This window comes from Neolamprologus brichardi, chromosome 11, assembly GCF_056152115.1.
Source record: "Neolamprologus brichardi isolate AB-2024 chromosome 11, ASM5615211v1, whole genome shotgun sequence".
In the NCBI taxonomy this organism is placed as follows: domain Eukaryota; kingdom Metazoa; phylum Chordata; class Actinopteri; order Cichliformes; family Cichlidae; genus Neolamprologus; species Neolamprologus brichardi.
In genome coordinates this window covers 21866319-21891439 of record NC_142114.1, presented here as the reverse complement: position 1 = coordinate 21891439, position 25121 = coordinate 21866319, and the positions used below count along the sequence as shown (strand labels likewise).

Genomic DNA, 25121 nt, shown 5'->3' with positions numbered 1-25121 from the left:
CTTTGAAAAGTTGCTGAATCTTGCAACAAAGTCCCAACCATTAGGTTAACTTGAGGATAATGATCACTGCTGTTAGTGAGAGGGATGGTTTATATTTCCACATGAGAAGTGCCTGCATCACAAAAAACCCATCCAAATAACATTTTTTTTTATACAAAAGTAATCACAACTGCTGACTGCAAGTTGCTTTATACATGTATTTTTGACCAGCTGCTCTCCTCTGAAAGTCAGAACAAAGGGAAAAATCTGTGAGAAAACTACTGCAGACTCACACAATGCTGAGCTGTGAGGGATGCGGAGGAGATTAGTCTGAAGATCTGTACTCATAAGCTGCCAGAATATGAATTATAGATCTCTGGTCTAAAGGAAAATGCCTTTTTTTTTTTCTCAGCTAGGCACCAAGTTTCTCAAAACACCAATACTCACCCACTGAGTTTCTTAGATTTTATTGTTACTTGTCGATCAAAGGAAACCTGAAGTGATTTCAAATTAACTCTTCTTAAATAGGTAACTAGTTGCATGAAAATATCCGTGTTGAACTTCAATCAACATATGATTGTGCATGCACTCTGCATACACTTTGCTCTCAGAAATAGAGGATAGAATCCAAGGAGCCACAAACCAGCCCCCTGGATGAAATTTGCCTTCAAATTGCACATGATGACCCTGCTGCATGCCACCCCTGTGTCATCTTACGCAGGTCAGGTTTTCAGTTAGCTTTGTCTCCTACATCTCTGTAGTATGAGTAAAGAGGAAATGATGGCAGGTGTAAAAGAGACAAGGCTTTGTTTTCACATAGAAAGACTCCCATTTTCACTTCAGCACCAGTGACACAGAGAGGAGGGATTCAAGCAGCTGATGATGCTCTTTGCTGGCTGCTAAAACGCCGTCCTAGTCATTTTTTGCCACATTATATTTTCAACATGTGCGTCACCTGTCTAATCACGCATGATAATGTGTCCTAAATGACAAGAAGAAAAGGGAAGGTTGCCAAGAAATATTAAGAAGAGTCAAAAAATGTATGAATAAGGGACTTAGCTTACGATTGAAGAATGAGGTAAAATTCTATTTTTCTCCCATCTCAGATAAATGGGATGAAAGCAGTTATCAAACTTTTGCAACACAGGAAAAATATGTCTTATTCTTTAATGCGACAGAGTTCAAATGTTTGCTGTCCATGTTCGATTTGTTAATGAAGGTGTGATCAGTTCTACTTTTCATAATGCTAAGCTTAGCATAAGTTTAGAGAGGCTATGTTAAACTTGTCTTAAAACCCTGCTGAATCAACCACGCTCAATAATCAACCCCCTCATCAGCTGATGGCTTTGCGTGCAGTATTTAAACTGCATTAGCCTGCTCGCGGTTGCATTTGCAAGCAGCTTTGCAACCCACTTACACCCTAGCTTCGCTGTATCTGACGCAGTCATTGTTATGCCGGTCATAGTGCCTGCTCTGTTCTGTATAGGTTGTTAGTGCTGCTCTTATTACATCCAGCTTTCCACATAGAGCCATCAAACCCATATAAATTACTGAAGATGGAAAAAAATTGCTGGACTATAATGGTCCTGATTGTGTTTTTAATATATTTTCTAGTATCCAACAGAATTGAAATATTTGTTTGGTTTCAGTTAAGTTTGTATATTAGCTCTATTGCTGTGGTCACTGTAGCATCTACTGTGCCACAATAACTGTAGTTATTGTGGCACAGAAAAATATGTTACACAACTACAAGAACAAAGGGTTTTGAGGCAGAGAGTGGCAGGAAACAGAGGTTCAAAATTACTAACACTGAAATCTAGGCATGTGGAAGAGTGCATAGACCTCTTTTTTCCATGTGCCATGTTCCCCGGGGTGAGGACTCAAGAGTTTTTAGTGGTAAACAGAAGTGGCAGACCACGAAAAGTTTCTCTCCACTGGGCTCTGATGATGTTTGTTTTGGGAGAGATGACTCCATGCTTGATGTGTGTCTTCAGCAGTTAAGAGCTGATAGAAAAGCCATTTGTGTCCAGCCTCCTATCTGCCAACTGACAGAAAATTTCAACTGAGAGTGAAGAAAGTGACCTGTCGGCTGTCACATTCTATCAGCGTTGCTCTTTGCCTTGCTCCACCATCCGTCCATCCTTTTCATCCCTGCAGGGAGTCTTAAATATTTTAAAAAAAAAAAGCACAGAAAGAGATGTAAATCCAGCCAATCATGGACTTTACTCATAGCTTCACATTGGACAAGATGCAAGTGCAAACACACCAAGTGCAATTACGGTAGCACTTCAGGATGGAAGCTCGTGTGCTGGAGGAGGCTCTGAGTGTGGCACAAGAGAGCAGCGGCGTGTCGGCAAAGATAGATTTACGAACACAGCCTTTCATTTAGATTGTGTGCTGTGCACTGAGACGATGCCTGCCAAAGGGTTTTTACTATAATTAATCATGTAATTTATAAACAAGCAAACAATAATAAATGAATGCAATATAATCAACAGCTTCTGTTTCATGTTTGTCTGTTACTTAATGTAGTAAAGGGAGTTCATTTAAATGTGATTGATTGCATGATCTAAAGTATCTTTCTGTTGTGAAGCTTTAATAGACACAAATGCAGAACGTAAACGAGGACAGAGTTGCATTTGTGTTGGTTTTGGATGTGTGTGTGTGTGTGTGTGTTTGTGCCTTTGGGCTTCTAGTTTGCTCGCGCAGCACTGGCGGTAGAAAGGGGCGATGAAGAGAGATGAGACCAGGCGGAGGGTCATTACCGCGCTCTTTGATAAAATGGAGAACCAGGGGACTCGAGCGAGAGTGGCACACACAGATGTGCACTGACACACGTCAAGGGGGAGGCTGTTCTAGCTAGAATTAACAAGTGACTGTGTAATGCCACCACGGTCCCATAAAATCTTTCAATAGACACACACTCTTAAACTAATACAGTGTCTGAAACCAATAATAAATAAATATCAGCCTTACTGATATAGGAATTTTATGACTCATATTCGGTGTCTGATCTAAGAGAGATCTCATAGATCTTGTTAAAGTCTGATATTTTTTTCCATTTCACTTACATAAGAAATAAACAGATTTCCCTAATGTCTGTAATGTGTAGTTATTTATTTACTCAGTTATTCCCTGGCCGACTGTCCTCAGTTAGGCTTGTAGCTGTTTGTGGCGTCCAAAATACATGTTGTTGCAAAGTACCCTCTAGTGGACAAACTATGCAACATCAACACTCAGAATATGGTTGAAGGGTGTTTCTTGCGTGTCTTCTTTACTTTTATTTCCACTTATCAGACATTATAAATGCTGATATGGAGATATTGGCAAACAGGTTATATCAACCAGCTTATCGTTCAGGTTCTATTGATGAGTATTGCTAATCTTAAACTTTCTTTTTACATGTATGTAGGATGTATTCCTGTTCTTACTGCTGTTCTTATCAGTATAAAATTTCTGACATCATAAGTGAAGTTGTTTTTGTGTTAGTCCTTGTATTTAAGGGTGTAAAAAAATAATACGATGTGATGCAGTTTCTTGTGTTTTTGGCTATTCTTGTGATGTACATACTACTAGGATATGTACAGTGTAGTTCAAATGCGTACATACCTGTATAACCCACTGTGCAACTCCCAACTCTTGAGCCATGTAATTGAGTTCGCCTTGTAATCGGAAGGTTGCCGGTTCGAGCCCCGAGCCCAGTTCGACCTACTGGTGTTGGCCAGAAGGGCCGATGGCACGATATGGCAGCCTCGCTTCTGTTAGTCTGCTCCAGGGCAGCTGTGGCTACAACTGTAGTTTGCCTCCACCAGTGTGTGAATGGGTGGATGACTGGGTGTGTAAAGCGCTTTGGGGTCCCTAGGGGGGACTAGTAAAAGGGCTATACAAATACAGGCCATTTACCATTTACATTTAAGGTATAGATATAATTATGGTTTTATATGGCACTTTTCTTTTCTTACTGATGCTGTCTGCTATGGAGGACAGGACAAGGTGACATTGTGAAACAGGCTCGCCTTTTTTTTTAATATCAATGTTTTAGTTTTGAATTTTTTTTGATGGGGTCGCAACTAATTAGTAGCTTTCATTATTTATTTATAATAAAATAATTAAGTTGTGAAATGACATGTGCTGCGGAAATCCAGATTCATTCATTAGTGTTTTATTGTAAATCACAGTTAAAGGCTCAATACCTTAATTTTTTTTATGTTAATTTTAAGTTATTTTTTACATTGTAGTCAAATCTTATTCTTACTTTCATGTTTAATTTGAGTTTTATGGGAGCTTTTTTAATTATGTTATTCCTTCTAAAAGTAAAAACAACATGAGACTCATTGATATTTTTCAGATGTCCTCAAGTATTAAAATAACCCAGTGATTGTTTTCTGAACCAGATTCAGTCAGTAACAAACAACCATTACCAAACAAATGGCTCTGTGGCAGCTTTAAACTTCTTTTCTTTCCTATATAGTTATGGAGTGAAGAATATACAGGCCAGTTGTAAATATTTAATGTAACTCTGAAATTCTCTTCAAAACAACTGCACACTTCAAACTAGACTCTGCAAAGTTCTCTTCTACAATAATAATCATGCTAAAGACAAGTGGGCTGTAGCTATCTGGCTGCAATTTCTCTTCTCATCTTCGATTTTTCTGCTGAGTCACTGCTCTCCTGCACAAGCTCTTTCTGACTGCGCTTTGTCCTCAGCTACACCGTTTTCTCTCCATATAACACGTCAGTGTCTCCTCAGTCATTTTCTCTTGTCTCCAGTCTCTGAGGTTTTCACTCTTTTATGAATCTCACCTCTGCTCAGCTACCTTTTTGTCTTCTGAGACATCTCTCTCTTTGTCGAGATTTCAATGTCTTACTCTTTTATCTTCCTTTCCCTTTTTCCCCCCAAACACTATTCCCTCTGGTTAATGGTGGAGAATGAATGGAGATTTGATGAGAGATAGTCCAGCTCATAAGATGATACTGCCTCCACTTGAGACTGTTGCTAGTGCAGATGTGAAGGGAGTGCAGTTTTAAATAGACTTTCGTAGAGCACATAACTAAGAGTTATTTTAATATTACAACAGTTGTGTTAATGCTTTTACATTATTCGTTTTGTTTTATTTGTTTGTCTTTTGAGGGGGGAGGGTGGTCAGAGGCAAAGTGTTTAACTATTTATGAGTAAACAGAAGAAACGAATTCACACACACTGGATGTTTTACAGTCGTCTAAAAAATAACTCTTGTGAAAGTACATCCAGTCTAAGATTATAGAGTTACCTTTAGCAGAAATAACCTGAAGTAGTAATTTCATCTATTACTTTATCAGTCTGTCACATTTATTGGGGGAAATTTGACCCACTCTTCTTTACAGTGTTGTTTCATGATAAAGGTTTTTGAGGTTTGTGGGATTCATTTATGAATAGCTAGCTGAGGTCTAGACTTTGGGCCAATGCAGCACATTGATTCTTTTCTTTTCACCCATTTCTGTGCTTGGGATCGCTGTGTTGCTGCATAGCCCAGTTTCATCCAAGCTTTAATGGTCAGACAGATGGTCATATTTAATTCTTTGGTACACAGAGGTGTTGATGGTCAACTTGATCATGGCTGACTCCAAGAAACAAGGCCACTGTGGCTGTGAAACAAACCCAAGTCACCGTGCTTGACAGCATGAGGTGTTTGCATTGGTATGCTGTTTGGTTTTTGCAAAACATGGCGCTGTCCAAACCTGTAAACAGTGTTGCACAAGTTTTATGGGTTGTTTAGATGCAACTTTGCAAACCTAAGCTGTGCTGCTATGTCATGAACTTTACAGAGCTCAGTCAGCATGTTAAATGTTCGAGTCTGAGATGTTGTTCTCTGATGGGGGATGGGTAGTTTCTCTTAGTATTGCACAGTTTGAGCACTCTTGGGAAGATTGTGGTGTCATCATAACACACACATACATGCTCAGTTAAAGCCTCTGCTTTTATAGAGGTGTTCACACTTGCTGATGATCAGTTAATCAAGTGCATTTGATTAGCAGCACCTGACTGCTGCTTACCATTTTAATTCCTGTGGAAGCAGTAAGGATGTACATAGATGTACTTGCATGACTGTATGCATACTGTATTTTTGTCAGTTAATATTCACCAAGTTGTATTTTGTGTTTTCTCTTCAGTTGTTCAAAAATAAAGCAGTGGAGCTGGGAGAGAAGCTACTGCCTGCCTTCAACACACCAACAGGAATACCCCGAGGAGTCATCAATCTCGGGAGGTGAGTCTCAGCACAAGTCATCGCGTCCAGCTGTCCTTCTTTTCTGATAAAAGACGATTGAAAGCTATCACATTTTTCTGACATTCAGGAGTGAGCAAAACTTGTAGTTAAGGAAAAAAAACAAAGTTCAACATGCAAGTTGTCATTAAGTAAGATAAATGTTGTTTGAATGTGGCGATAACATCAATTAAGGAAAGCAAAATTGTATTTAAAAAAAAAAAAACCTCAGTCACACAGGCTCTGTTTACTGACAGTGGATCAGCTGCAGGCTAAGCTTCATAATGCAGATGACATTTAGATAAGAATTAATCTGTGTTCATAACCACTTCAGAAGATCGTCTGAATAATATTTGCATGTTTTTAAATGAACAGTGTTAATTTTTCAATCTGTTCTAAACTATTGCTTTTCTAATCTAGAATCTGTGTTGACATGATCTTCTTAATGCCACAGTCATGCAGCACAACTTCGAGCTATTTTCATTTTCAGAGCAATTTCCAGCGTGGAGTTTTGCTTCTCCGCTTGTTTGGATGTGGGTTTGACCCTTTTTAGGCTGGAGTGGAAATAAAGAGGGGAAAAAAGTGGCTTGCAGTTTTATAGTGAGACGGAAATCGGAACTGAAAAGCTTACAATAAAGAAATCTGACAAACTGATGAATGATAACAGCACTGTGTCGGTCGGCTGTGACAGGCAAATTATCATTGCTGGCCTACATTCATGCAACGTGACTATTGTCTTGTCATCACTCGTATGATGTATGAACAACAAAGTGTAAAGGGTACATCATGATGTGAATATGGATCAAAATTACGTGACCAAGTTTTAACTTTCAGACTCTTCTTCTCATTAACTAATTGTATTTTCTTATAAGATACTTCCTGGCACCCCTGTCTTCCACCTGCTACCAATTAACCCACCAGCCAGGCTGGACAGCTGCTGGAAGATTTAATTACCTCAGTCTACAGTTAATTCCTTCTACATTACAAACAGTGCCAGTCCTACAGATGGGCAGGAGGACCCATACTGCCCATAGTGTATCACACAAAAACAAACCCACGTCACTTTGGAAGTAAACATATGCAGCGTGTGAGAGAATGTGTGCACCCTGGGGAAGTCAGTTCAGGGGAGTTTCCATTAATTGATTTTTTTCCTTATGATAGATTCTTCTTATGTTTAATGGTATATAGTGTGTGTACTACTGTGTTAGTGTGTGTACATTATGTAAAACAGTATGGTAAAACTGATTGACAGGAAGTGCATATGTAGACTTTCTACAAAAAAACACCACTTTTTTTTTTAAGTTTTTACTCTTAATCGTTCAGATTATTTCAGTTTATTGTGACAGAAACTAAATATTCTAAATTTGGTTTGACAGAGAGTCTGAATGTGGTCATGATCACTATCATTATAGTAATACGCTCCAGGGAGCCTTCTTTCAGCTTTGTCGAATATTTGGAGGAAGAAAATATGTGAGAAAATAAAATCTAAATAAAATCTTGATTTTGATTTTGGCTCTCAACCTTATAATTTAGATTATGCAATAATTCACAGATTCCCCTTTTACAAATTAACAATGTCACATTTCCTGTTCTGTAGCCAAAAACTCCTTCAACATGCTAAAGATGTTCTTAACGGCACTTAAAACCCTTAACAACATTAGATGTAGTGTTTAATTCATGGTTCCTGTTAAAATGACAGCGTAAACAATGCTAAAATGATTGCAGTTAAAATGTAAAAGATCCTACTTTTCCCAAGCACATTATTCCTAACACGTGGTATTGATTTCCATTTTTTAATCTGTTTTTTTTTCTTTTACACTCGATAATATTTCTGACTGATATGGAATAGATTGTGTTTGTTAAAGAAGGTGAAAGGGTTAACGGATGCGTGCCAGTGATGTTGCTTACCAGAGACTCCTCCCTCTAAAAACGAATGCAACACCTGCTGCCCTGTACCGAGTTTCAATTGATTCCACTTGAAGCGGGAATCAGATATGACTCAAGCCAGAAGTATTAACGATGCAGCCCCTAAACCTTTAATAGGTGCATTTATCAGAGTGCCAGACTCTTTGATTCCCCTCTGCTCTCACTCGCCAGCCACTTCCCACCATTTCTCTCCCCTTTCTTCTCACCTTCTCAACATTTCAACTCAATTCATTATCCGATATCGCATATCTTCCAGCAACTCTTAGAGGATATGTAAAGTCATTATTTTAATGTATTATGGCCTAACTAATCATTGGCAAGCATCAGTTCACCACACTAAGCTTTGATTTGTTGAGTGATCTTACCCGCACTAACTAATGGGCCAGCACTGCTGACCTTGGTGTGCAGTTTCTAAAACACTCCAGGTTTATATTAAGGCATAGAACTTAAGTTTGACATTGAGTATAATGAAACTTTAAACAAACATCAATCACAGCAGTCAAACATAAATTAATGTTAGATGATGGAGAGGGCTATTTTTTATAGACCTTTGATTAGTTTACTTTTACCAGACAGAGATCCAATTTGCTGGGCCAGCTGCCAAGTTAATTTTATGTATTTTAAAACTACTATCGGAAAAAGATTTTTTAAAATGCACTCAGTTAGAGTGTGTAACTACTGGGAATAGTTCTCGAAACGTCTGAACGTTATGTGCTGCAGTTTTTATTTCTTAGGTCAGTGTCATAAGCCGTTTACAAAAAGCACAGAAATGTGATGACCTTAGGTTAATAATACAAGATTTAATGGGCAAAGAGAGAGTTTCTTAAACTCATTTGACTAAATTGGAATTACATAAGCCGATTTTTATTGTCAGTGAAATTAACATTTGTATTGTTTATTAATTTATTGACTGGTCGACAAAATGTCAAAATACACAGAAAAATGCCTGTCACGGTTATGTGCTGCACTATGTGATACAGGCTGTTTGTATTCACATAAACAGACAAAGACGTAACATCTTTACATCACAGGAACTGGTAAACATTTGGCATTTATGCATAAAAATGAAGAAAAATCTGAATTTATAATTTCAATGTTGTCATTATGATATTAGTTGTTTAATAACCACATATCAAAATTAATTAGATCAGTGCACTTTGGATGGAATGCATTGTAGAGATTGCAGGAGATGGTTACTGATTTCTATCTGAAATAAAAGGCAAAGCCTCGTGCATTAAGCAGAGACTGAGTACAGAGAGGTCTGACCAGCACTCAGAGTACTTTGTTCAGCTCCGTTTAGCTGCACTGTGATGAGAATATGACGTACCCTATAACATCTGAAGAATCTCGTCTGCAAGTGGCCTTGGAAAAAATGAGATTTGCACGTGTTGAGGCTCTTCCCTGGAGTTTGGTTTAATGCTGCTGCAGTGGCAGTATACCAGAAAAGAAAGCTAGAAAGCTAAAAATGCCTTTTAAACTATACATTGTTGTCCCAAAGTAGTTCTCGTGCTTTAATTTTGTGGAAACAAAACAAGGAAATTGATGTCATGCCAAAAAGTTGTACAGAAAGGCAGCACAATGATTAGATTGTTAGCTTCAAATACGGAGTTGCAGTTGGAAAAATGACAACTCTATCAGACTTTGTTTCACTGAGAGGAGATTAATGGGTATCAGAAGGTTGTCCTGGTAAGCACTCACAAACAAAATAATGTTATGCTTTCACTTGAAAACCAGAGAAATCCTGTAAAGAGCGAGCATATAGAAAGTTAAAAGCTTTATTAGCTCCTCTTACATCCAAATTAATATGCTTCTCTGTTGAGCATGTTTTAGACTGTATGAATAAAACCAAAAAGATTAGGACAGCGATTAAACCCATTACCTTCACAGCATGCCACCAGTGAATGTAATTAATCTGCATTTGCAGTTAGCAGTGTCAATTTGACACAAAGACCCGATCCTAAAACAAAGATCTGAGCATGGTCAATATTTGTTTTACAGGCTCAACTACATATGCCTGATGCTACAAAAAGATAAGGCGATGTGCCTTAAATTAATAAGGCTTTATTAATTTAAAAACAAGCACATACTATATATAACTAAAGAGAAACACAGGCTATGTGTGCAGTGTCAAATTAGCATAATGACTTAGCCACAGCTTTACATAAAATATTCAAACTCTAGCGCAATAGCAGCAGGTAAGCCTCTCAGAATTTAAAAAAAAAAAAAAAAAGAGTCAGGATCAGCTAAGTATCAACTGAATCAAAAACAGTAAAACTGACAGGTGACAAACATCAGACGGGGTAACTGAACCAGCTTCTTCTCGTCTTCCTTACCACTTCCCAGTGGGCATTGCATATCTAACCACTCACAAACACGGGCACAGACAGATAAACCAAATTTTGTTATATTTTATTATAATTTACATGCAAAAATAAGTGATAGTTACTATGAATCTCTGTCTTGCTGAACTGTCTATTTCGCGATACTTAGTGGATGTGTTTGAATGTTATCCCTGTTGTAGTGGCACCAGTTGGAGCTGGGGTTGGGCCTCAGCCGGGAGCAGTATCCTGGCTGAGTTTGGGACTCTTCACCTCGAATTTGTGCATCTGACTGAGCTGTCCAGCAATCCAGTATACACGGAGAAGGTTCAGTATATGAATAACCCTTCCTTTGCAATTTACAGCGCTGAACAGAATGTTCTGATTTCCTATTACCACAATTTCTGTGCAAAATGCCTTGAGGTGATGGCATAATACAAATTCCCCTTGCCTAATGACATGTGATTTGCAGGTGATGAACATCAGGAAACTTCTGAACAAGATTGAGAAACCCCATGGCTTGTACCCAAACTTTCTCAGTCCAGTCAGTGGCAACTGGGTCCAGCGTAAGTACTGTATTATGCATAATACTTAAATATCAGCGCAGATATTTTAGGATACATATAAGTTTTGTGATGAAGGGTAAAGTCAGAAAAAAACATTTAAATTGAAATTGGGGTCACAGGTCCACTTGGGAAGGTGATTTTTGTTGGCTGATATTCACTGTATTACAGTAATTATGTGTATGTGTGGGTCATATGGGTCAGGACTTCTGTGGGTCAGGACTAGAGGAGTGTGAGGTCGCTGAATGTGGTTTCACATTTCTCTTTCTTTTCTTTAGCTTTCACATTACTGACAGACCTTGAATCACCTCACATGTCAAAGCTCTTTCAGCCGCTCGCCTGTGTCCTCCACCTATCCACCCTCTTCCTTTCATTTGTAAAACCGGCCTCCTACAGTAGCGAGGGCTATATAACTCCATTTGCTCTGGGTTATTAAAATGAGAATGAATTCAATTACTTAAGGAAATTGGATCTTTACGATTTACCTGAAAGAAGCTTGGGGGAAATCAGGTGATCAAACGGTGCCTGAATTGAAAAGGTGGCAATCTGAATCATTGCAGAAACAAACTGTTGTGGGCCAGGATGTAAACGAGGTGAGGAAAACTGTGTATGAATATCAACAGGAAGGGGGGGGGGGGGGGGGGGGGGGGGTGCAGCATTTGGCTTCATAGCTTTCTCTCATTTGTCAGTGTCAAGGGCAAACACAGCAGCACTGTGATAACCTTGCAGAGGAGTTAGCAAAGGTGTATGTGCATGCAATGAGTATGAGTGGATTAATGAAGAGTTGCCTTTTATGTGAGATCATATTCATCTTTTGAATTCAAATGTGAAATTATAGCAGACAAGTGGAAAATCAACAGGCGTTTGTTTCAGTTTCCACTGACAAGCTTGAAGTGCGTTACATAACCAGAAAACACAAGAGTACAAATGATTTCTCAACTGCAACTATCACGTTTTAGTTCACGGTAATTGTAAAGTCTTCATCAAAACTTATAGCAGAAATACATTTGAATAACTTTTCATGGTTACATAATCAAATCATTTTAGTTGTACTGGAATCGCCATGAGCTTTGTACTTATTGTGATTAGCAGCAAAGTGTTTATATCTAAAATGAACATAGAAGCCAATGCAGAAGTGACTGCATTCATTTAGGGGGCAGTTGTGCTGATTGATTCTAGTGCAAACAGACCTAATGCTCACTTGATCTATGATCAAAGGTTTTTGGTGATTTTATGATCTCAATCACTAATTTCCCAACTTATCTCAAACAATAAGGTGTCTACTTTGTAAACTATGGTGTAAAAGCTTAAAGATTAGAAATTATTGACCACTAAGTGATATCACACTGGCTGCGTCTGTCTCCTGTTTAAAGTGTGGTTGTGACAGCGCTCGCTGCGGATTGGACTGTTCTCCTGAAACATATAAAATACTTTTGCCATCTTTTCAAGAAATTCTGAATTTGTTTAAAATTTTTCCAGCACCTGCAGAAAATCGAGAATAAAAAAATCTGTATCCATGCATATGTGTTTGTGCGTGTGAGAGACTTTGCTGAATAACTCAGTTTACCTGTTATTTTCTCCGGTAGATCATGTTTCCATTGGTGGCCTTGGGGATAGCTTTTATGAGTATCTGATCAAATCATATCTGATGTCAGACAAGACGGACGACGATGCGAAGAAGATGTATTACACTGCACTGGAGGTATGGAAATCTTTATTTTTCGGTGTAAACAAAGGAATCAACTTGCTGAAGCATAGCTCAGTTAGATTAAATGATAATTACAGTAATTAGCATACACTTTTAATAAAACAAAGCCCACAAACTGCTTTACACCCGTAACAATCAACAGCAGGACAAGCAAGTATGTTGTTTTTACGGACTAGTTGAAGGCTGAGCAAAAGATACAACACTGTAAATTATCTTTATCTGACACAGAATGGACTCAGCTGTAATCAGCCAAATGGAGCATGTTTTCATGTGGTGCAATAGTAAAAGCTGCTCTTCCACTATCAGCAGAAAAATATCCGTATGCTTGAATGTGCATGCTATGATCATGTATAAAATCACTATTATTTCTTCTTTAATGGAGATAATGTCAGAGTAAACCACACTGCCTGTGGCTACAATTACAATATCATAGAAAAATAATTTTAAGATGCCACTGAGAATTCCTCAGTTTTCATCAGAGGGTCAAGCCAGAGGCAGAATTACTAATTACAGACTTTCTTTCTCCCCTGTGACTTGGTATTTAAATGGCAAAGGACCCCCGCGCTTTTAGATTAAGTTATATGCTACATGTTTATACAGAGATCTGAGGTGAAGGCATGGCACAACTCATTATCTTTGGCATCCAAATAAAAGTAGAGTTCTAATTAAAACGGTGCTGAATGAGAGAACATTTTCTAATTATGCTATGCCATGATTACTGCTAACAACAGCTAATTAGTAGGAAAATCATCAGCCGCAACCCTCAAGAAAAATGTTTTTTTTTTCAGAGAACATGGTATTTATAAACTATTTATAACACCCCCTATTTAGCATGAAGTGATTCTCTTGCTGTAAACAAGAATTGCAAGTGGAAACAGCTGTTTTATGAAACAAAGTACTGACAAGAAACACCTGCAAAGAAGCAGAAATGTACAAAAAAGATTCTTGATTCCTTCAGTTATTTAATTTGCAACAAAAGCAATACATTTACTGTGCAGCACTGCAGTAGCCACATTGGACTAATCCCTTATAGGAGAAAAGATTGTCTATATATTCTATTGTAATGCAATTATCTTGAATTATCAGTGTCTGATAAAAAATAATCAGTTGTTTTATCTTTTACTGTGGACCGTGTTAACGAGACGGCAGCAGAGTGGGTCTTTGCAGGTCACAGTATTTGCATGGTCGGCCGTGGCTCCTATCTTGTTAGCACTGTTATGTTATTACTTCTGGTGGACACCAACTACGTTTGTCGTGCCAAATTAAAAGTATGCATATTTAGTCCACATTCCAGTACCACCCACATACCGCAGCACTGGTGAATAATAATCACTTTAATCTAAACTGCATGTATCACACCACATCTTGAGCAATTCTACTTTAAACAGTCATGAAGAGCTCTTTTAGGGAACCAAGCAGCTATCTTACCAGGTTTTATGTATAAACACTTTTCAGGTTTCAGTGAACAGCCAGTTGAATGATATGCATGCATGGAGTGCAAAGCATCATATTTGAATGTATTTGCTAGCTATCAATCCTTTTGCACCATCTTCTCCTATAACTTTGGCTGCATTAAATCATCTACAGATAAGTAAACATGACTTTGGACTTGCAAAAAATTCTGCTGCTGCATATTTAATGTCAAAGTAAAAGATATAATCTTTTAATAGTACTTTGTGCGGTTTCATCTGTCAGGTTTTATCGTAGCATCCAGTTCTAGGTTTGTTGGAACAAACGGAGAGACAGACGGTAAGAAACTGGTGAATAACAAATGTTATGCCTCAAATAATACTGAGTGCATAGAGTTTGCAGAGAATCTCTTTACATGCATTTTTGTAGATCTCAATCCACTGTGATAATAACATAATAAGTCAACATAAACACACAAGTCTGTCTGATTGCTCTAATTTCTAAATACTGCTGAAGCATCACTATAGACATTGCTACATAAACATCTAATTATCTGAGTTAGTCATCTGTAGTATGAAAGTCCCCACCTGCATTCTTGCACAGCAGTCTCTGTACTGTCTTCGTAGCCAATATTGGACGATAAAAAATGTCTTCCTCAGACCTTTAAGACTTTTCAGCCTCCTCTTCTAAGATGTCTGTAAGTCCCCTATGCTGTCCTTTGTCTCTTCATGTCTCAGCCCTTCCGACCTAAGGCCTGAGCAGAGGAGGCAAGGAGAAGACACAAGGAGATAGGAGTCAAAAAGAGATGCCCTTGCTTCGGAGCAGTAATTTTAAAACGATGTCTATTAAAGATGACAGGTGGCACAGCTGCTTACTGCTGCTTTTTATGACCTCTGTCAGAGGAGCATAAAGTTTATGAAAAATTAGGCATTTACTCTCAGTTGAATTCATAATGTGACACACACAGTGACAAGAATGAAGGTATGTCAGCAGCTTTTATTTATTTAACGCACACAAACAGTTAGGGGTAGAAAAGTTGGTTGCACAGCTGACCATCGTTTAAATATCTAATACAACTCATGAATACAAATGAACACTTATTATTTGTCCTGCTTCAACTTGATTTCTGTATTCCTGTCTGTGTCTGTCAAACTTGTGTCACAAAAATTTTGATTTTGAGGGAAACGCTGCTGCTGTATCAATTATAGAAAACTCAAATAAACGGTTAAGATAGTCACCAAATATACTTACCCAAGTGAAGTTTAAGTGCGGTAAAGGAATCGAAGTGTCTTTGTGTCCAGAGCTCCTCCAGTAAGGCTCATCTCTCCTAGAGATTCATTTATGAAAATCCTCAAAAAAAGCAAAGAATATTTCTGGGTCATGGAGAAATAAAACTAGAGATGTGAGAGAAGACCTTTCTCCTCAATACCTCTCTGGAACTGTGAGCGGTCTGCTTGTACAGTTTAAATCAGACTAAAAGTAATTGGGTTTTTAAGTACACTATATGGACAAAGTATTGGGTCACACCTTTTAATCTTTTGCCAGAGGTGTATAAAATCAAGCACTTGGCCATGCAGCTTGCCTTTACAACACTTGTAAAAGAATGAGTCGTTCTAAAGAGCTCACTTGTTGCAGAGGTGTCTTCCTATCATAGCACCAATGCTTGAATTCAATCAATTTTAAGCCTTGGTGCAGAGAGAGGAGCACAAGTGCTTAAATGTCACCAATGCTCTGTTGACTCAGCACAAAAACTGTGTGCAGGAAGCTTTACGGCATATGTTTGTAAAGCTGAGCAGCACCTGTGTGTGTAATATGTATGTAGCCTGGTACTTTTGTCCATATCTTATCACTATTAATTGTGAACTCTTATACAAAGAAGTAAAATCTCTGGTGAAAGAAACCCATTTCCCGATGTTGATCACGGCTGTGCATGAATCATATTTGAAAAGGGGTAACTGCTTTATACAAACAGTATGTGAATGATGGCAGCGGGCACATCAGGTTTAAATATTCCCGACTGCGTATGTCATTGCAGGCAATCGAAGCCAACCTGGTACAGAAGTCGCCTGGTGGTCTCACCTACATGGCTGAGTGGAGAGGAGGAATCCTGGACCACAAGATGGGTCACCTGGCCTGCTTCTCCGGGGGCATGATCGGAATTGGGGCAGATGATGGCGCACCGGAGAAGAGGCAGCACTACCTGGACCTTGCCGCAGAGATCACACATACATGCCATGAGAGCTACACTCGCTCAGGTAAATGTCAGGGCTGCTGTAGAGCTGGGGGGTTTTGGAATAGTGCCAAATACGGTAGCACTTATGTTTTATGTATGTTTATGTATGGTTTATGTTGGGTTTGAAAGGCACAACTGTGGTCTGGACTTACTTTTGGCCTATGCAGATCTTGAACATATCTAAAGACAGTGGGTATACTTTTATAATTTCCACAAAGGCAAATTAGTCTGCTTGCTTTGGAGATGCTTTTGCACAAATGGAAAATTGCAAACTTTTAGCAGCAGTGACGAAGTCACAGTCAGGTAAAATCATATAGGTTTTAAATCTCAGTGAGAACTCAGCTTCTAGAGCTTTCTTCTTTAATAATTCTGTTAGTGACCATTTCCTAGTGAGGCCACTGATTGGCTGTCAAAGAGGGATACCGAGAATTTTCCTATTAAATGAAACAATGAACCTAAATCCTAACACTTATGCAAGAAGGAAAAATTGAGCAGACCCTGTAGCCCTCCCGCCCGTCTTGACCTGTCAGGTTGCCGAAGAGAATCTGCTTCCGAGGTGAATGACTGTTTTATCCCAAATCTATTTCTCAATTTGGTGTTCATTCTCCTTACAGCCAAGCCAGAGGAATTCACTGTTGTAGCGCACTATATCTGTCTTGTTAGGAGAGTTTATGGTAGCATTCAGAGTAACGAAACTGAGTCTAGGGGAGAAATATTGTAAATTAAAAGAGCCTTGGGCGTTTAACCTGACACAAAAGGAGAAGCATTCTTGGTGGCTTCACCTCAGCGGAGCGACGACAGGTCTAATAAGGAGCAGCAAAGAATTAAACTTCTCAGTTTTTCTGTAATGTCTCACAGCTGTAGGGCAGCAGCCAGGGAGCCTCGGAGTTTGTTTGATACTGATAATAACAGCATGTTGAAATGTATTTGGAACAAAGAAAAATGGAGAGAATGAGAAAGGCAATAGGGATCAAGTTTAGAAGAGTAAACACTGTGATAAAACCTCCAACGGCAAATTTGCTTTGGCTCCAGCCTATGAATGAGAATGTATATGGCTGCACTCTAAAGATGCACCCAGGGGGAAAATGCAATAAAAAAAAAAATCATATAAGCAAGCCTGCCCACATGCATTGGGAAGACCCTTGTTTGATTTATGCCTTGGTATACGTCTCGGTCCTGACAATAATCTCCCCTCCTAATTTCAAGCTTTTTTTTTTTTATCCTTCCACTGTTGGGTGGGCTGTAAGGATTCATCTTCAAGTGCTCGTTCGCCAGTAAGCTAATGTGAATCATCACATAACAGGTTCCTCGATACGCTTTGAACGCATTTTGATCTGCAGGCCCGCAAGGCTTCTCTGGCTTTCTCTTCTATAGTCAGCCACCAGGTTTTTCTTCACTCATTACAGGAACTGAATGGTGCTTAGAAGCTTTCGGATTAGCTGTCTACAGGAAAGAGAGAGAAGTGAGATTTGCTCTTGCATGCACATAAAGTGGCTGCCATTAAGCTGTGTCTTAAATACCAATACCATAAAGACTCCTCCTGCTCCTACTTCTGGATCTCTGCCATCTTCACAGCATCGAGCTGGTGCTGGGAAATGAGGACCTCAAAGGAAGTAGTAGGAGGTGAAGAGGTTATTGTGTGTGTGTGTGTGTGTGTGTGTGTGTGTGTGTGTGTGTGTGTGTGTGTGTGTACCACAAGTGCAGTCATAATCACCTTTATGCTTTGAAAGTGTAGTAAGATTGTCACTCAGTGCAGCTGTGATTTAGTGTGAGCAGCTTGACTTCATGTTACTTCTGGTTAAGTTTTGCATCAGAGGTTTCTTTTATTGATTTATTGATTTAATGTGTTGTACTTCTACCTGCACTGTACTTCACACATCTGCTTAACCTCATATAGACTTTAGGGAGGTGACAATCATCGTTTATACATCTACATTTAAGTGTTTTTGGGGTTTTATTTTGCTGCTACAGTGCAACTCAAATCACTTCAGACTTGATTTTGCTCATTTATGCTTAGTTAGAGAAGTAGTGAGTCTGTCTTTCAGTTTGCTTTATTTTTTAATTGAGTAGCATCCACTGGAGTTCTCCTCACACTGTTGACTTTGAAAGCTTTACCAATGAAAATAGTGATTCAGCAGCATCCATGTAGTTATTAATTCTTCTGCTTCCCTTTTCCCAAGCAGGTGGTGTCATAACACACTGAAGAATTTCTTGTTTGAAGTTGTCTTCTTCTTTCTTTATACAGTGACAGACCTTTAGTGAAGTTTGTGTGGAACATTAAACCATTTATTACTTTGATGTTTTTATGTGTTGCACACTTTAATGAGCCATAATGGCCCAGAATGCTCTGCTCCTACTGTTGCTGCTCTCACAGCAATGTCTTACAACAAGATGGGGGAGTTTTTTGAGACCAATTGAATGCTGCCACTTCCAACACGTCAAAGAACCTGTTTTCTCCAACCATATTCATGTTTTCTAAAGGGCAACACGGCCTCTAAAATATGCCAGAATAGCAGGAAAAAAAATAGAGCAAAGTAAGCACGTTAGGCAATGTTTCTAAATTTAAGATGTTGCTATGCCAATGCTCCTGTCCTGACCTGAGAAAGAACAGATTCCTTTGTGCTGTTTCTTAAATAGAATTTCTTTGTTATGTAGTCTTGAATTGTGGTTGAGATATAATGAAAGTGAAGATAAAGAAAAGCCTACAGAACCATCTGACCAGCTGTGAGGATCTCATTTAATTTAACCTCAAGCCTTTTTTAAACTGAGAATAAGGACTGAATTCTGTATGAAGGTGATATACAGCAAAGAAAGAACTCCATCGTCTTTTCTGAGCAATTTTAGACTATAAAATCAAGCACAGATCTGTTGAAAAACTTTTCATTTGTACTGGCGGAAAATCATCCCACGTCTTGTCTTTGTATTTGTCTCATCAGCTACTAAACTGGGACCTGAAGCGTTCAGATTCGACAGCGGAGCCGAGGCGACGGCAACCAGACTGAGCGACAGATACTACATCTTACGACCAGAAGTAATTGAGAGCTACATGTACATGTGGAGGCTAACCCACGACCCCAAGTACAGAGAGTGGGGCTGGGAGGCTGTTGAGGTGGGATCATCAATTCAGCGTTAATATTTGTCTTATCTGTATGAATACGAGATCACACTGTAAAAGCGATGGTTTTCCATATTGAAGCTGGCTATGTGCCAGACTATTTCCTGCCTTTGAGAAGTTGCCAGGCAACAATAAAAATCATGAATTTATATAGCATAATTTTGCAACCATGGTAACACACATGTGCCTAATCAATCAGAAAGTCTAATGTAGGGAATGAAACAGATGTGTAGGTGGGTTTGTGTCTCATTGTTTAAATCTGTGCAGTTCCCTCATTACAAGTGAGGCAAATGTATCAACGCCGTTACAAAAACACCTAAGTGAGCTGTTAACACTCAAAAAACAAATGCTTTCAGCTGCTCCCTTAGTCACAAAGGGCTCACCACAGCAGGTAGCTCATCATATTTGATTTGGCAGAGTTTTACATCAGAAACCTTTCCTGATACCGTTCTTCCCATTGTAGCACTCAAATGCCTTCTGTAAAGTTGCAGTTACAAAAAAATCCCCTTGGAAAGCTTCTTGAGACCCCAAACATGAAGATAAAGCAATCAGCAACAACCAAACTATCAGTATTTCCAGTTTTTGTTTATATTAATTTCATTTTCTGTAATATTTCTCAAAATTACAATATGTCCAAAAAAATGTGTCTATTGAACATTTTTTGATGCATAAACTGCAAATAAACAGCACACTGTTTTGCCCTGGGACCTCATCACATGAACAGTTGTGAGGAGGGGAAACTCCGCTCGGACACTCGTGGGTCCAACATGGCCAGTCAGTCAGTGAAATTTGCCCTTCAGTGATGGATGGGACTTATCTGCCTTTAGCCTGTAGCTATAATGTTATGTGGATTGTGAGCAATCATTTTCTCGAAACCTAATGGTGTCATTAGAGGGAGTTTAATCATAATAATAATTCAAAAAAACTGAGACAGTTTTACATCTTCAAGTTAAAAACTGATAGAAAATAAACAATGATGGATAAATTAGATCTGCATTTTGTCGGTGGAATCTTAGGAAGTAAAAATTCCTAAAATGTGCCGCATGCAGAGTGCCCTCTAGTGGACAAATTATGCAACATTGACACTCAGAATGTTGAAGGGTGCTTCTTTTCTTTATCAGCCATTATAAATTCCAAAAAGGACAAATTGGCAAATAGCTAATATTGAGCAATATTATAGGACTGCTGATAAAAAGATGTGGTTCCAGTGCTGAGGAGGGGGGTTAAAAAAAAATAAAAATGGGTGTTTGTTGATGACTTTTGTGATCCCCAGCGTTGTTAGTTAGCCATCTTTAGTGTTTGAAGCTTTTCAAAGCTGAGGAAATGCAAGTCCAAGAGAGTCTTTAGGCTTTAAAAGTCGATATGGAGACATATTTATTCTTTGGTTCCAAACAACTGAACTACAAAGCACACATGAGGCCAGTGCACTACAAAAATAATTTAATGGTTTATTTAAGCGTCAGAAACTGCACAGTGTAATTTTGTCCCCTATATCCTGTCTTATTACTGGCTTGAATTTTCATTTTATAAATTGCACTCGCCTATTATGTCAAGCCCCTTTAACACCCTCAATTACCCCGAACTGCCTTCCTTGATATTGTGTGGCACTATACATTACCTTGTAGATCAAGCAATCCCACTAGCAGGAGGTGAAGGTTGTGCAGGGATCACTATTATTAATGTGGCAATAGACAGGACATTAACTGTAGTAAACTGTAGAGGGCTGCCATGAAAGATTTAGCATTAATTTAGTGCGCACAGAAGTGGAGAGATCAGGCTGACGAGTTTGACGGGCCTTTAATTATCGGGCACAAAGGTTGAAAGCGGCGCACGACGCTTCTCTTCATGAACATCAAGCATTAACACGTCAGGGTCTTTGTTAATTAGCACGTATAAGGCAGCCCTTTGTAGCAGGGGTAATAATGAGCTAATCTGCTTGGCTAGCTCAGCCACTCCCCATTAGCCCTTGTCAGATTTAGCATTGCTTAAGCTTCAATTGTGCAGCTGGCTGAAGACCGTGGCATGCTCAATCTTAGCCTGTCTGTAGGTGCACATGGACACAGTGTTGTTAGTAAAGGATTTTCTACTCCTGCTCCAACATTTGAGGAAGAATAACTGATTGTTTTACTTCTATGCTCTGATTTGTTTGAAGTAGATTTTGTGAAATGCCACATTGTGAGATAAACTGGAGATGGCCTTCCTTTTTTCCACAATAAACATGCCATGTTCCTCTCCGCCTCCTGCCAGGCCCTGGAGCAGCACTGCAGAGTGGAGTCTGGCTTCTCTGGGATCCGCGATGTTTACACCACGAGTGTCAGCCATGATAACATGCAGCAGAGCTTCTTCCTCTCAGAGACACTTAAGTAAGCCCCTTTTCCTCTCTATATCCCCACTGGTGAAAGAACCGGCATTTTACAATCTACTTGCATAAATTATTGTCAGTTTAAAAGTAATAGAGGATGTTGGGAATTCATCATAACCTATTACCTGTTCCGTCCATGAAGCACACGAATGCTGTGAATGAGACACACTATTTTTTTTGCAGGCATAAGAAAGGGTGATAAATAGGTGGTGTGCAGTAGGATGAATAAATTTTACCTCCCCTCATTCCTGGGTCATTAGGCAAAGTAAACCATTCGGGATCCAAAGTTGTACTGCAGCTAGCAGATGATAAAGACCCGTTTTCCTCGGGTGCGTAAGGAATCATTAAGGTTCTGTCGGACAAAGTGCATTGTCAAAAACTGTTTTAACATAATAATGGCAATATACCGGTGCAGTTAGTATGTTTACAGTGCCTGCAGTAGCTCATCAAGAGTCTCATCGACACCAAATAATGTGGGTTATTTAACAACGAGCATGATTGTTTTCTTCTTTTTTTCAGCTCAAATCTTAATGTTAGAAACAGTTATATTGCAAACTTAAAGGCCCTCTGAGAGTTTCAATTCAAACCAGGGTAATGGTGTAATAATTTAGCACTGGAAGATTTTTAACTGCACTTTGTACTGCACTGTTGACTTTCTTGTACTTGCAATAAGGGTAACAAAGGATCACATAAAAACAGGTTAATCATTTTGGAAACTACAAAGAATAACATGAGAAGACTGATTCCACTCTAATGTCCATGAAGGGAATGTGACGCTAACTCTGAGAGACAAACAGAAGGGCTGGCTTTGCTCAAATTGAACAAAATCTGCTATCAGCTCTGAGATTATCAGTGCAGTGCTTTACTGATCTATTAGATCACCACCCAATGTAAGGCTTCTGCAACAGTTACTGTTTTACAAAGCAGTAGAAAAAATAGTAAAGCATATCATTATATTTTGTTGAGATGACATTTACTTTGTCTTCCTGAACAAAAAATAAGTTTTAGTGTTTGAACGTTATCGATGATTAATTTGTAATTTCTCAGGGAAGTGCAGTGCACCGACTCAAATGCAGGTATACAAATGTGAATTCATTTTATTTGCCTGATAAATAAAAAATATCATTTTTGTTTTTTAAAAATAAGTTATTGCCAACAAGCTGCTGTTTCTTGGAAAACAGACATTTATCCAGTATTGACTGAATTAAATGGGCATTCTTCCTGTGTGTTCAGGTATCTGTACCTTCTCTTCTCTGACGATGACCTTCTCTCCTTGGAGGACTGGGTCTTTAACACAGAAGCCCACCCGCTGCCTATCATCCGCAATAGCTGCCTGCAGGATGATGCAACACAGGAAAAGACGGTCTCTGAATGAGACTGAACATCGACAGACAGTTAAAGACATCTGCACACACACACAAACATAAATATCGCAAACCCCAATTCAGTGCAGGTTCCGAGTCTTTTCAGGAGCGTGTTACGGACTCCCGATTCCTTTCCAGTAAAGGATGTTGTCGTTTTACGCTGTGATTGTAAATCCTTTTGCCGGAGTTACTTCCTGCTGGCACTTCTATTTTGTGGACAATCAAGACAAACATGACTTTCATGAAAAGAGCACCTTTTTTTCTTTCCTTCTTTCCTCTATGAGGAAACCGGTTTAACTTGCAGACCCAAATGTCTGGGAGAGAGGGGGGATGAAGCGTGGGCCATATTGTCGGAAAGAAAGAAACACACAGAAAACCACTTAAGTTTTGCTCCTTAGTTTTGCTGTTCCGTTAATCTTCAGTAATCAATGATTTCCTGAGATCCTCTCAGTGCTTTTTGTTTCGTTTTCCTTTGTGAGTACACACTCTTTGACCAAAGGTTTCTTTGCATTGCTTTTTTCCCCTCTTTTAATGTGTTTTTGGTGAGATTTAGTGGAAAGTTAAACATTTACAGTGAGGTTTGAATATTGACTAATGTACAAACATGGTATCTGACTCTGAAGTCCACCTCTAAACTGATGTTGATGTCACGTTTCTTACGGAAACAAGTTCGAATGAATTTTCTAAAGTTCAGAGGTGATCAGGAAAGTGGTCGTGTCTTATGCATCCAGGGACCATTTTTTTTAAAGAATGATGTTGGGTTGTGTTTCCACAGTGTGCTGTTATTTTATTCAGTTTTTCCCATCAGGACAGGGCTTTCTCTGTCCTTTCTGATCAAAGTGACAAACGCAGTAATGTCAGTTCTGTGACTGTAAAAGAACCATAAAGGAAACGAGTACATTTGCTCTCCAGCTCCAAATGGGTTTTCCTGTTTCTGTTGTAGTTTCTTCTGCTTCACTCTGCCTTTACATGTGAATCCAAATGGCTGCCAATACCGATGTTAAAGGCAGTTAGGCTGCAGAGACGTCATTTTTCATCACTGCTGTTCCGCACAGTTGTGGAGCGAATGTGCTGTATATAACGGATGATTTGAGTGACCCCATATGAGCTTGTCTTGACGTTTTTCTTTCAACTACTTTGTGTCTTTTTCTTTTTTAAACTTCAGTGATTATTTTTTTTCTGGGTTCTCTTTTTATTTGCTTCCCTCAGGTGTTTCAGTAAAAAAAAAAGGGAAAAAAAACTAAAAAGTTCTGATTTTAAGTCTAGTTATTGCTGATATTAATTATTGTTATTACTTATTCTTACTGTTTGATTTTAACTTTCATTGTTAAATATTTTCAAATACTGATTAAAAACTGTGCAACTTTGTACATTTAAAACGACCGCAGTTGCCTTGTCGTTATTGCTTTACTGAGTCGTTTTGTTTTTGCTCATTTTCGACAGCAGGTAGCAACAACAAGATAAAAAAAATTGGAGTCATCTGCTGCTTAGATTTCTTTCAGGATTTTCTTGCAGGAAGTTCATTACAGATTTAATTAAAGGGGGACGTCTCAGGGTTATGGAACGTTCCAGCAATCACAACCAGAAAATGACTAATGGGCTTTGGCCATTACACCTTTTTCAGCGTGTCAGGCCAACAAAGCAAGATTTAATATCATCCTCCCCAAATGATTTAACTCTACCTGCTGTCAACTGAATCCTAATTTCGGCATGATGGCTTGAAGTGATTTCACTTTCCCTTTAAATAGGACACGCATGCGTTATTGACATGATTGACATTCAATGGTATTTTAAAAATGGTGCTTTAAATGTCACAGATCCAGTCACATTAATCTTACTGACACCTTAAATAAGAACCAATGCAAAGGTTTAAACAGTGTAGCATGCAAATGTAATCTTTG

At 38.8% G+C, this 25121-nt stretch overlaps 1 protein-coding gene across 2 annotated transcripts in view; it reads left to right on the top strand.

Annotated features, from left to right (window-relative positions):
• Nucleotides 1–23247, top strand: part of LOC102787069 (mannosyl-oligosaccharide 1,2-alpha-mannosidase IA) — a 192029-nt gene extending 168782 nt beyond the window's left edge. Inside the window, exons 5-12 of one of the 2 annotated variants that reach the window (XM_087848343.1) lie at nucleotides 6130–6224; nucleotides 10666–10792; nucleotides 10938–11031; nucleotides 12615–12730; nucleotides 16182–16401; nucleotides 19316–19488; nucleotides 21742–21857; nucleotides 23090–23247. In XM_087848343.1, coding sequence (XP_087704469.1) covers nucleotides 6130–6224; nucleotides 10666–10792; nucleotides 10938–11031; nucleotides 12615–12730; nucleotides 16182–16401; nucleotides 19316–19488; nucleotides 21742–21857; nucleotides 23090–23231 — 1083 coding nt within the window. In that variant the 3' untranslated portion in view covers nucleotides 23232–23247. The remainder of the gene's footprint in view (nucleotides 1–6129; nucleotides 6225–10665; nucleotides 10793–10937; nucleotides 11032–12614; nucleotides 12731–16181; nucleotides 16402–19315; nucleotides 19489–21741; nucleotides 21858–23089) is intronic. The other variant, XM_087848344.1, reaches the window with a different exon arrangement.
• Nucleotides 23248–25121: the final 1874 nt, after the last annotated feature.